The sequence below is a fragment of the Lampetra planeri genome, chromosome 38 (genome assembly GCF_965212315.1).
Source record: "Lampetra planeri chromosome 38, kcLamPlan1.2.h2, whole genome shotgun sequence".
Classification (NCBI taxonomy): Eukaryota; Metazoa; Chordata; class Hyperoartia; order Petromyzontiformes; family Petromyzontidae; genus Lampetra; species Lampetra planeri.
In genome coordinates this window covers 3,763,566-3,778,053 of record NC_136144.1, presented here as the reverse complement: position 1 = coordinate 3,778,053, position 14,488 = coordinate 3,763,566, and the positions used below count along the sequence as shown (strand labels likewise).

Genomic DNA, 14,488 nt, shown 5'->3' with positions numbered 1-14,488 from the left:
GGTTAGGCCACAGACGCATCAGGTCGAGATTGGCCCCTTTGTACTCACCCTGGATTTAGGAGACCCAGTGCCAGGGGAGATGCGGCTCCATACGGAGCATCCGCTTGCAACAGGGTCCTGTCCCTGCAGAGTCCTCGATTCCACCCCACCACCCCACCACCCACCACCCCACCACCCACCACCCCACCACCCCCACCACCCCACCACCCCACCACCCACCACCCACCACCCCACCACCCCCACCACCCCACCACCCCCCCACCACCCATCACCCCAACACCCCACACCCCACCACCCACCACCCCCACCACCCACCACCCCATCACCCCACCACCCACCACCCACCACCCCACCACCCACCACCCCACCACCCACCACCCCACCACCCCCACCACCCCCACCACCCCACCACCCCACCACCCACCACCCTACCACCCACCACCCCACCACCCACCACCCCACCACCCCACCACCCCATCACCCATCACCCCACCACCCATCACCCCACCACCCCACCACCCACCACCCCACCACCCACCACCCCACCACCCCACCACCCCACCACCCCACCACCCCATCACCCATCACCCATCACCCCACCACCCATCACCCCACCACCCCACCACCCCACCACCCACCACCCCATCACCCACCACCCCACCACCCCACCACCCCACTACCCACCACCCCACCACCCACCACCCCACCACCCACCACCCCACCACCCCACCACCCCACCACCCACCACCCCACCACCCACCACCCTACCACCCCACCACCCCACCACCCACCACCCACCACCCCACCACCCCACCACCCACCACCCACCACCCCACCACCCACCACCCCACCACCCCACCACCCACCACCCACCCCACACCCCACCACCCCACCACCCCACCACCCCACCACCCACCACCCCCACCACCCCACCACCCACCACCCCACCACCCACCACCCCACCACCCACCACCCACCACCCCACCACCCCACCACCCCACCACCCCACCACCCCACCACCCCACCACCCACCACCCACCACCCCACCACCCCACCACCCCACCACCCATCACCCACCACCCCACCACTCCACCACCCCACCACCCACCACCCCACCACCCACCACCCCAACACCCATCACCCCACCACCCATCACCCCAACACCCCAACACCCCACCACCCCACCACCACACCACCCCACCACCCCACCACCCACCACCCCACCACCCCACCACCCCATCACCCACCACCCCACCACCCACCACCCCACCACCCACCACCCCACCACCCACCACCCCACCACCCCACCACCCCACCACCCACCACCCCACCACCCACCACCCCACCACCCCACCACCCCACCACCCACCACCCACCACCCCACCACCCCACCACCCACCACCCACCACCCCACCACCCACCACCCCACCACCCCACCACCCACCACCCCCATCACCCCACCACCCCACCACCCATCACCCCACCACCCACCACCCCACCACCCCACCACCCACCACCCCACCACCCACCACCCCCCACCACCCACCACCCACCACCCCACCACCCCCCACCACCCACCACCCCACCACCCACCAGCCCACCACCCACCACCCCACCACCCCACCACCCCACCACCCATCACCCACCACCCCACCACTCCACCACCCCACCACCCACCACCCCACCACCCACCACCCCATCACCCATCACCCCACCACCCATCACCCCAACACCCCAACACCCCACCACCCCACCACCACACCACCCCACCACCCCACCACCCACCACCCCACCACCCCACCACCCCATCACCCACCACCCCCACCACCCCACCCCACCACCCACCACCCCACCACCCACCATCCCACCATCCCACCACCCACCACCCCACCACCCCACCACCCCACCACCCCACCACCCACCACCCACCACCCACCACCACACACCCACCACCCCACCACCCCACCACCCCACCACCCCACCACCCCACCACCCATCACCCCACCACCCCACCACCCCACCACCCATCACCCCACCACCCACCACCCCACCACCCCACCACCCACCACCCACCACCCCACCACCCACCACCCACCAACCCACCACCCACCACCCCACCACCCCACCACCCCTCCACCCCACCACCCACCACCCCACCACCCCACCACCCACCACCCCACCACCCACCACCCCACCACCCCACCACCCACCACCTCACCACCCACCACCCCACCACCCCACCACCCCACTACCCACCACCCCCACCACCCCACCACCCATCACCCCACCACCCATTCACCCCACCACCCCACCACCCCACCACCCCACCACCCATCACCCCAACACCCCAACACCCCAACACCCCACCACCCCACCACCCACCACCCCACCACCCCACCACCCCACCACCCACCACCCCACCACCCCACCACCCCACCACCCACCACCCCACCACCCCACCACCCCACCACCCCACCACCCATCACCCCACCACCCATCACCCCACCACCCCACCACCCCACCACCCATCACCCCACCACCCATCACCCCACCACCCCACCACCCCACCACCCCACCACCCACCACCCCACCACCCCACCACCCATCACCCCACCACCCACCACCCCACCACCCCACCACCCCACCACCCCACCACCCATCACCCCACCACCCATCACCCCACCACCCCACCACCCCACCACCCATCACCCCACCACCCCACCACCCCACCACCCACCACCCCACCACCCCACCACCCACCACCCCACCACCCCACCACCCACCACCCCACCACCCCACCACCCATCACCCCACCACCCATCACCCCACCACCCCACCACCCCACCACCCCACCACCCATCACCCCACCACCCATCACCTCAACACCCATCACCCCACCACCCATCACCCCACCACCCCACCACCCCACCACCCCATCACCCATCACCCCACCACCCATCACCCCAACACCCCAACACCCCACCACCCCACCACCCCACCACCCCACCACCCCACCACCCACCACCCCACCACCCCATCACCCACCACCCCACCACCCCACCACCCCATCACCCATCACCCCACCACCCATCACCCCACCACCCATCACCCCAACACCCCAACACCCCACCACCCCACCACCCCACCACCCCACCACCCCACCACCCACCACCCCACCACCCCATCACCCACCACCCCACCACCCCACCACCCCACCACCCCACCACCCATCACCCCACCACCCCACCACCCCACCACCCCACCACCCATCACCCCACCACCCATCACCCCACCACCCCACCACCCCACCACCCCACCACCCACCACCCCACCACCCCACCACCCCACCACCCATCACCCCACCACCCATCACCCCACCACCCCACCACCCCACCACCCCACCACCCATCACCCCACCACCCATCACCCCAACACCCCACCACCCCACCACCCCACCACCCATCACCCCACCACCCCACCACCCCACCACCCCACCACCCACCACCCCACCACCCACCACCCGATCACCCCACCACCTCATCACCCCACCACCCCACCACCCACCACCCACCACCCCACCACCCACCACCCATCACCTTAACACCCCACCACCCCACCACCCATCACCCCAACACCCCACCATCCCACCACCTCACCACCCCGCCACCCACCATCCCACCACCCACCACCCCACCACCCCACCAACCATCACCCCACCACCCCACCACCCCACCACCCCACCACCCCCCCCCCCCAAGAGCAAAGGGGTAGTACCGGCGCCACGACTGACGTTAAAGAACCAAGCCGATCGTTTCTCTCGAGTCGACCGAATGAGTTCCGATGTGGAATTCCAAACGCTGGCTCGGGGTGAGGGGGGGGGTGGCATCGATCGAGATTGGTGCCGATGTTTTTGTTGTTTTGTTTGTCCTCCTGCTCCTACCCCTCCTCTTGTCCAACAAGTCGTGTGCCAACGTCCTCCTCTGGACTCAAATGCCGACATGAGCGCGCTGGCGCGGGAGAAGACGTACTTCACCTCCGGGGAGACCGTGCTCTTCACCTGCCATGATCGAAACATGTACACGCTCTTGTGCGACAAGGGCCGGTGGCGGCCGATTGGAAGAAATCGAAAGTGCAAAGGTAAGCGTAAGGTAAACGTTTGAAAGTGTGAATGATTTTGATAGCATGGCTGCTCGTCATCGAACGCGGACGGGTCACCGCGTCACGCGCTTTCGGATGCGCTTCTGGATGCGCTTCTGGATGCGCTTCTGGATGCGCTTCTGGATGCGCTTCTGGATGCGCTTCTGGATGCGCTTCTGGATGCGCTTCTGGATGCGCTTCTGGATGCGCTTCTGGATGCGCTTCTGGATGCGCTTCTGGATGCGCTTCTGGATGCGCTTCTGGATGCGCTTCTGGATGCGCTTCTGGATGCGCTTCTGGATGCACTTCTGGATGCGCTTCTGCGGCCGATGTCAGGAAGCCGCTGGAGCTATGCGCTTTTAAGTCATCGGCGAGATTGGAAGTTCACGTCTTTGGCACCGCTTTTGTGTTTTAGTTTAATTGCCAGCGATTGGAATGTTGCATTAAAGCAGCGGAAACAAACTCGGTCGACTCGGGCGAGACGATCGGCTTGGTTCTTTAACTTCAGTCGCGACACCGCCACTACCACTTTACCCTTGGGGGGGGGGGGGGGGTGGCTCAAGCAAGGCCGTAGCCATGGAGTCAACATTGGGGGGGACCAAATCTTCCAGAGGGTCTGGGGGTCTAATTTAGAAAACTTCCTTTCTACGTGACTTTACCGAAAGAATCACAGAGTGTTATTATTAAGTTTGTTGTTTACATCTGTAATTGTGGAATGATTTTGATGATGCCTGCTGATCGTTGTATCGCCCTTCAAAAACGAGCATCTTAGCTGAGTGGGCTTGATTCGATGGAGAAATACACTCCCGATTCAGAAATGCACTAACTACGTTGATGAAAAGCTGCGTGGTAAGTCGTGCCAGTGGGTGAACGACCTGGGCACAGATCCCCCGCTGTGTCATGCGCCTTAGGTGGGATCCGTTGAGTCGACACGACGCAGCCTTAAAAGCCGAGAGACTTTGAAAACTGTTTTTTTGTTTTCCCACGGAGACGAGCGATTTGGTTGAAAAACAGCAAACATCATAAACAATTATTAAGACTTGGTGTGGGAATTACGCATTGCGAATGGAACGTGCTGATAACGAATCAAAGAGACGGGATGGTGATCTGTAACGTGGTTACAGAACCTAAACAGAGGACGCTCACTAACCCATTACTCTACAACCATCGGTGTGAAAAATAAGTCTCTATTATTGATATATTACTTTGTCTGTTGTGCTATATCTATCGCGTTAGTTTATCATTTTAAAATAGTTTAAACTTGTATGTATGTTGAACTTCTGTTGCACCGTACGTAGCCAACCGTGCAATTCAGAGGTGCGAGCGCTAATCAGACGTGCGGGAAAAATAGTATAAACACAGTCGCCATAAATGTGTAGTGTTGATTTGAAGCTTTTGTCACCTACGTGACTTTACCGAAAGAACCAAAGAGTATAAATGTGTCGTGTCAACGATTCAGAGGCACAGTTTCTAGGAGGCACCTTCTTCATGAACACCTCTCACGGTCTCGTCCACACACAGTGGATCAGCCGAGCCTGTGCACAACCCGAACCGTCAAACGCTGACGGCGCTCACCGAGATTTCCGACAACTTCCAGCAGCACAATATTCGTTCCTCGTCATAACGGAGCTCGTTCCTCGTCACAACGGAGCTCGTTCCTGGTCATAACGGAGCTCGTTCCTCATCATAACGGAGCTCATTACGCGTCATAACGGAGCTCGTTCCTCGTCATAATGGAGCTCGTTCCTCGTCATAACGGAGCTCGTTCCTCGTCATAACGGAGCTCGTTCATCATCATAACGGAGCTCATTCCGCGTCATAACGGAGCTCGTTCCTCGTCATAACGGAGCTCGTTCCTCATCATAACGGAGCTCGTTCCTCGTCATAACGGAGCTCATTCCGCGTCATAACGGAGCTCGTTCCTCGTCATAACGGAGCTCGTTCCTCGTCATAACGGAGCTCGTTCCTCGTCATAACGGAGCTCGTTCTTCTTCATAACGGAGCTCGTTCCTCGTCATAACGGAGCTCGTTCCTCATCATAACGGAGCTCATTCCGTGTCATAACGGAGCTCGTTCCTCGTCATAACGGAGCTCATTCCTCATCATAACGGAGCTCGTTCCGCGTCATAACGGAGCTCGATCCTCGTCATAACGGAGCTCATTCCGCGTCATAACAGAGCTCGTTCCTCGTCATAACGGAGCTCGTTCCGCGTCATAACGGAGCTCATTCCGCGTCATAACGGAGCTCGTTCCTCGTCATAACGGAGCTCGTTCCGCGTCATAACGGAGCTCGTTCCACGTCATAACGGAGCTCGTTCCACATCATAACAGAGCTCGTTCCTCGTCATAACGGAGCTCGTTCCTCGTCATAACGGAGCTCATTCCGCGTCATAACAGAGCTCGTTCCTCGTCATAACGGAGCTCGTTCCGCGTCATAACGGAGCTCGTTCCGCGTCATAACGGAGCTCGTTCCGCGTCATAACGGAGCTCGTTCCTCGTCATAACGGAGCTCGTTCTGCGTCATAACGGGGCTCGTTCCACATCATAACGGCGTTCGTTTCTCGTCATAACGGAGCTCGTTCCTCGTCATAACGGAGCTCGTTCCTCGTCATAACGGAGCACGTGCTGCGTCATAACGGAGCACGTTCCGTGTCATAACGACACGAGTTCCTCGTTCCGCGTATTGTTTGAAAAGTGTTCCATAATTGAATAACTATGTTGTAGCGAAAGCACGTTACAGTTCTAACACGGCCATGCGTGAAGCGACGATTTAGTCTTCACAGTCTCTACAGTCTTTACAGTCGAGAAGTCTATACAGTATTTAGTCTATACAGTCTGTACAGTACTTGCGGTATACGCAGCATGTACAGTATTTACAGTCTATACGAGCCGCGCTGGTCGAGTTAACTTACCCGCCACCATGATTGGCTCAGCCAATGAGAGCGACGTACTCTCTCAGCCAATCAGACACCCCACACCACTTTGCGATTCGATTCGATTACCACGATTCGTAGTACGCGATTAAATAAATAAAGACCGATTGTTGCTCGGTCGCCCTCGCACGGCTCACGTGGAGACCGACTGGCAGCTTTCCCAGGGCTTGATCCGGGACTACAGTGGTTGCTGGCTGTGTGTGCCCTGATGCCAGACATTGTCATCCCCACACTTCAACCAAACTCCACAAATCCCACATTACGTCATCCCCACACTTCAACCAGACTCCACAAATCCCACATTACGTCATCCCACACTTCTACCAGACTCCAAAAATCCCACATTAAGTCATCCCCACACTTCTACCAACTCCGCAAATCCCACATTACGTCATCCCACACTCCTACCAGACTCCACAAATCCCACATTAAGTCATCCCGCATTTCTACCAAACCCCACAAATCCCACATTAACTCATCCCCACACTTCTACCAAACTCCACAAATCCCACATTACGTCATCCCCACACTTCTACCAAACTCCACAAATCCCACATTACGTCATCCCACACTTCTACCAGACTCCACAAATCCCACATTAATTCATCCCCACACTTCACACAGACTCCACAAATCCCACATTACGTCATCCCCACACTTCTACCAAATTCCACAAATCCCACATTACGTCATCCCACACTTCTACCAGACTCCACAAATCCCACATTACGTCATCCCCACACTTCTACCAAACTCCACAAATCCCACATTACGTCATCCCCACACTTCAACCAGACTCCACAAATCCCACATTAATTCATCCCACACTTCTACCAAACTCCACAAATCCCACATTACGTCATCCCACACTTCTACCAAACTCCACAAATCCCACATTACGTCATCCCACACTTTTACCAGACTCCACAAATCCCACATTACGTCATCCCACACTTCTACCAGACTCCACAAATCCCACATTACGTCATCCCCACACTTCTACCAAACTCCACAAATGCCACATTACATCATCCCCACACTTCTACCAAACTCCTCAAATCCCACATTACGTCATCCCACACTTCTACCAGACTCCACAAATCCCACATTACGTCATCCCACACTTCTACCAAACTCCACAAATTCCACATTACGTCATCCCACACTTCTACCAAACTCCACAAATCCCACATTACGTCATCCCCACACTTCTACCAGACTCCACAAATCCCACATTACGTCATCCCCACACTTCACCCAGACTCCACAAATCCCATATTACGTCATTCTCACACTTCTACCAACTCCACAAATCCCACATTACGTCATCCCCACACTTCTACCAAACTCCACAAATCCCACATTACGTCATCCCACACTTCTACCAAACTCCTTAAATCCCACATTAGGTCATTCCCACTCTTCTACCAGACCCCACAAATCCCACATTACGTCATCCCCACACTTCTACCAAACTCCTCAAATCCCACATTAAGTCATCCCACACTTCTACCAGACTCCACAAATCCCACATTACGTCATCCCCACACTTCTACCAAACTCCTCAAATCCCACATTAAGTCATCCCACACTTCTACCAGACTCCACAAATCCCACATTAATTCATCCCACACTTCTACCAAACTCCTCAAATCCCACATTAATTCATCCCACACTTCTACCAAACTCCACAAACCCCCCATTACGTCATCCCACACTTCTACCAAACTCCACAAATCCCACATTAAGTCATCCCGCACTTCTACCAAACTCCACAAATCCCACATTACGTCATCCCACACTTTTACCAGACTCCACAAATCCCACATTACGTCATCCCACACTTCTACCAGACTCTACAAATCCCACATTACGTCATCCCCACACTTCTACCAAACTCCACAAATCCCACATTACATCATCCCCACACTTCTACCAAACTCCTCAAATCCCACACTTCTACCAGACTCCACAAATCCCACATTACGTCATTCTCACACTTCTACCAACTCCACAAATCCCACATTACGTCATCCCCACACTTCTACCAAACTCCACAAATCCCACATTACGTCATCCCCACACTTCTACCAAACTCCACAAATCCCACATTACGTCATCCCACACTTCTACCAGACTCCACAAATCCCACATTACGTCATCCCTACACTTCTACCAAACTCCTTCAATCCCACATTAGGTCATTCCCACTCTTCTACCAGACCCCACAAATCCCACATTACGTCATCCCCACACTTCTACCAAATTCCTCAAATCCCACATTAAGTCATCCCACACTTCGACCAAACTCCACAAATCCCACATTACGTCATCCCCATACTTCTACCAAACTCCTCAAATCCCACATTAAGTCATCCCACACTTCTACCAGACTCCACAAATCCCACATTACGTCATCCCCACACTTCTACCAAACTCCTCAAATCCCACATTAAGTCATCCCACACTTCTACCAGACTCCACAAATCCCACATTAATTCATCCCACACTTCTACCAAACTCCTCAAATCCCACATTAATTCATCTCACACTTCTACCAAACTCCACAAATCCCACATTACGTCATCCCACACTTCTACCAAACTCCACAAATCTCACATTAAGTCATCCCACACTTCTACCAGACTCCACAAATCCCACATTAATTCATCTCACACTTCTACCAAACTCCACAAATCCCACATTACGTCATCCCACACTTCTACCAGACTCCACAAATCCCACATTAAGTCATCCCACACTTCTACCAAACTCCTCAAATCCCACATTACGTCATCCCACACTTCTACCAGACTCCACAAATCCCACATTATGTCATCCCACACTTCTACCAAACTCCACAAATCCCACATTACGTCATCCCACACTTCTACCAAACTCCACAAATCCCACATTACGTCATCCCCACACTTCTACCAGACTCCACAAATCCCACATTACGTCATCCCCACACTTCACCCAGACTCCACAAATCCCACATTACGTCATCCCACACTTCTACCAAACTCCTCAAATCCAACATTACGTCATCCCCACACTTCTACCAGACTCCACAAATCCCACATTACGTCATTCTCACACTTCTACCAACTCCACAAATCCCACATTACGTCATCCCCACACTTCTACCAAACTCCACAAATCCCACATTACGTCATCCCACACTTCTACCAGACTCCACAAATCCCACATTACGTCATCCCTACACTTCTACCAAACTCCTTAAATCCCACATTAGGTCATTCCCACTCTTCTACCAGACCCCACAAATCCCACATTACGTCATCCCCACACTTCTACCAAACTCCTCAAATCCCACATTAAGACATCCCACACTTCTACCATACTCCACAAATCCCACATTACGTCATCCCCACACTTCTACCAAACTCCTCAAATCCCACATTAAGTCATCCCACACTTTTACCAGACTCCACAAATCCCACATTAATTCATCCCACACTTCTACCAAACTCCTCAAATCCCACATTAATTCATCCCACACTTCTACCAAACTCCACAAATCCCACATTACGTCATCCCACACTTCTACCAAACTCCACAAATCCCACATTAAGTCATCCCGCACTTCTACCAAACTCCACAAATCCCACATTACGTCATCCCACACTTTTACCAGACTCCACAAATCCCACATTACGTCATCCCACACTTCTACCAGACTCCACAAATCCCACATTACGTCATCCCCACACTTCTACCAAACTCCACAAATCCCACATTACATCATCCCCACACTTCTACCAAACTCCTCAAATCCCACATTACGTCATCCCACACTTCTACCAGACTCCACAAATCCCACATTACGTCATTCTCACACTTCTACCAACTCCACAAATGCCACATTACGTCATCCCCACACTTCTACCAAACTCCACAAATCCCACATTACGTCATCCCACACTTCTACCAGACTCCACAAATCCCACATTACGTCATCCCTACACTTCTACCAAACTCCTTCAATCCCACATTAGGTCATTCCCACTCTTCTACCAGACCCCACAAATCCCACATTACGTCATCCCCACACTTCTACCAAACTCCTCAAATACCACATTAAGTCATCCCACACTTCGACCAAACTCCACAAATCCCACATAACGTCATCCCCACACTTCTACCAAACTCCTCAAATCCCACATTAAGTCATCCCACACTTCTACCAGACTCCACAAATCCCACATTACGTCATCCCCACACTTCTACCAAACTCCTCAAATCCCACATTAAGTCATCCCACACTTCTACCAGACTCCACAAATCACACATTAATTCATCCCACACTTCTACCAAACTCCTCAAATCCCACATTAATTCATCCCACACTTCTACCAAACTCCACAAATCCCACATTACGTCATCCCACACTTCTACCAAACTCCACAAATCTCACATTAAGTCATCCCACACTTCTACCAGACTCCACAAATCCCACATTAATTCATCCCACACTTCTACCAGACTCCACAAATCCCACATTACGTCATCCCACACTTCTACCAGACTCCACAAATCCCACATTAAGTCATCCCACACTTCTACCAAACTCCTCAAATCCCACATTACGTCATCCCCACACTTCTACCAAACTCCACAAATCCCACATTAAGTCATCCCACACTTCTACCAGACTCCACAAATCCCATATTACGTCATCCCACACTTCTACCAGACTCCACAAATCCCACATTAAGTCATCCCACACTTCTACCAAACTCCACAAATCCCACATTACGTCATTCTCACACTTCTACCAAACTCCACAAATCCCACATTACGTCATCCCCACACTTCTACCAAACTCCACAAATCCCACATTACGTCATCCCCACACTTCTACCAAACTCCACAAATCCCACATTACGTCATCCCACACTTCTACCAAACTCCACAAATCTCACATTACGTCATCCCCACACTTCTACCAAGCTCCACAAATCCCACATTACGTCATCCCCACACTTCTACCAAACTCCTCAAATCCCACATTAAGTCATCCCACACTTCTACCAAACTCCACAAATCCCACATTACGTCATCCCCACACTTCTACCAAACTCCTCAAATCCCACATTAAGTCATCCCACACTTCTACCAGACTCCACAAATCCCACATTACGTCATCCCCACACTTCTACCAAACTCCTCAAATCCCACATTAAGTCATCCCACACTTCTACCAGACTCCACAAATCCCACATTAATTCATCCCACACTTCTACCAAACTCCTCAAATCCCACATTAATTCATCCCACACTTCTACCAAACTCCACAAATCCCACATTACGTCATCCCACACTTCTACCAAACTCCTCAAATCCCACATTACGTCATTCTCACACTTCTACCAAACTCCACAAATCCCATATTACGTCATCCCACACTTCTACCAAACTCCACAAATCCCATATTACGTCATCCCCACACTTCTACCAAACTCCACAAATCCCACATTACGTCATCCCACACTTCTACCAAACTCCACAAATCCCATCTTACGTCATCCCCACACTTCTACCAAACTCCACAAATCCCATATTACGTCATCCCACACTTCTACCAAACTCCACAAATCCCATATTACGTCATCCCCACACTTCTACCAAACTCCACAAATCCCATATTACGTCAATCCCACACTTCTACCAAACTCCACAAATCCCACATTACGTCATCCCACACTTCTACCAAACTCCACAAATCCCACATTACTTTATCCCCGCACTTCACCCAGACTCCACAAATCCCACATTACGTCATCCCACACTTCTACCAAACTCCACAAATCCCATATTACGTCATCCCCACACTTCTACCAAACTCCACAAATCCCACATTACGTCATCCCACACTTCTACCAAACTCCACAAATCCCATATTACGTCATCCCCACACTTCTACCAAACTCCACAAATCCCATATTACGTCATCCCACACTTCTACCAAACTCCACAAATCCCATATTACGTCATCCCCACACTTCTACCAAACTCCACAAATCCCATATTACGTCAATCCCACACTTCTACCAAACTCCACAAATCCCACATTACGTCATCCCACACTTCTACCAAACTCCACAAATCCCATATTACGTCATCCCACACTTCTACCAAACTCCACAAATCCCATATTACGTCATCCCCACACTTCTACCAAACTCCACAAATCCCACATTACGTCATCCCACACTTCTACCAAACTCCACAAATCCCACATTACGTCATCCCACACTTCTACCAGACTCCACAAATCCCATATTACGTCATCCCCACACTTCTACCAAACTCCACAAATCCCACATTACGTCATCCCACACTTCTACCAGACTCCACAAATCCCATATTACGTCATCCCCACACTTCTACCAGACTCCACAAATCCCACATTACGTCATCCCCACACTTCTACCAGACTCCACAAATCCCACATTATGTCATCCCCACACTTCTACCAAACTCCACAAATCCCACATTATGTCATCCCCACACTTCTACCAGACTCCACAAATCCCACATTACGTCATCCCCACACTTCTACCAGACTCCACAAATCCCACATTACGTCATCCCCACACTTCTACCAAACTCCACAAATCCCACATTACGTCATCCCACACTTCTACCAAACTCCTCAAATCCCACATTACGTCATCCCACACTTCTACCAAACTCCACAAATCCCACATTACGTCATCCCCACACTTCTACCAAGCTCCACAAATCCCACATTACGTCATCCCCACACTTCTACCAAACTCCACAAATCCCACATTACGTCATCCCCACACTTCTACCAAACTCCACAAATCCCACATTACGTCATCCCACACTTCTACCAAACTCCACAAATCCCACATTACGTCATCCCCACACTTCTACCAAACTCCACAAATCCCACATTAAGTCATCCCACACTTCTACCAAACTCCACAAATCCCACATTAAGTCATCCCACACTTCTACCAAACTCCACAAATCCCACATTACGTCATCCCCACACTTCTACCAAACTCCACAAATCCCACATTACGTCATCCCACACTTCTACCAAACTCCACAAATCCCACATTACGTCATCCCACACTTCTACCAAACTCCACAAATCCCACATTACGTCATCCCACACTTCTAGCAAACTCCACAAATCCCACATTACGTCATCCCCACACTTCTACCAAACTCCACAAATCCCACATTACGTCATCCCACACTTCTACCAAACTCCACAAATCCCACATTACGTCATCCCCACACTTCTACCAAACTCCACAAATCCCACATTAAGTCATCCCACACTTCTACCAAACTCCACAAATCCCACATTAAGTCATCCCACACTTCTACCAAACTCCACAAATCCCACATTA

The 14,488-nt window shown here is 53.2% G+C and overlaps 1 protein-coding gene across 2 annotated transcripts in view; it reads left to right on the top strand.

The window, feature by feature from the left end:
* The window catches only part of LOC144731207 (sushi, von Willebrand factor type A, EGF and pentraxin domain-containing protein 1-like), a 47,533-nt gene that overhangs the window by 8,592 nt on the left and 24,453 nt on the right, over positions 1-14,488 (top strand). For both annotated transcript variants that reach the window (XM_078612205.1, XM_078612204.1), the window contains exon 5: positions 3,961-4,137. In XM_078612205.1, coding sequence (XP_078468331.1) covers positions 3,999-4,137 — 139 coding nt within the window. In that variant the 5' untranslated portion in view covers positions 3,961-3,998. The remainder of the gene's footprint in view (positions 1-3,960; positions 4,138-14,488) is intronic.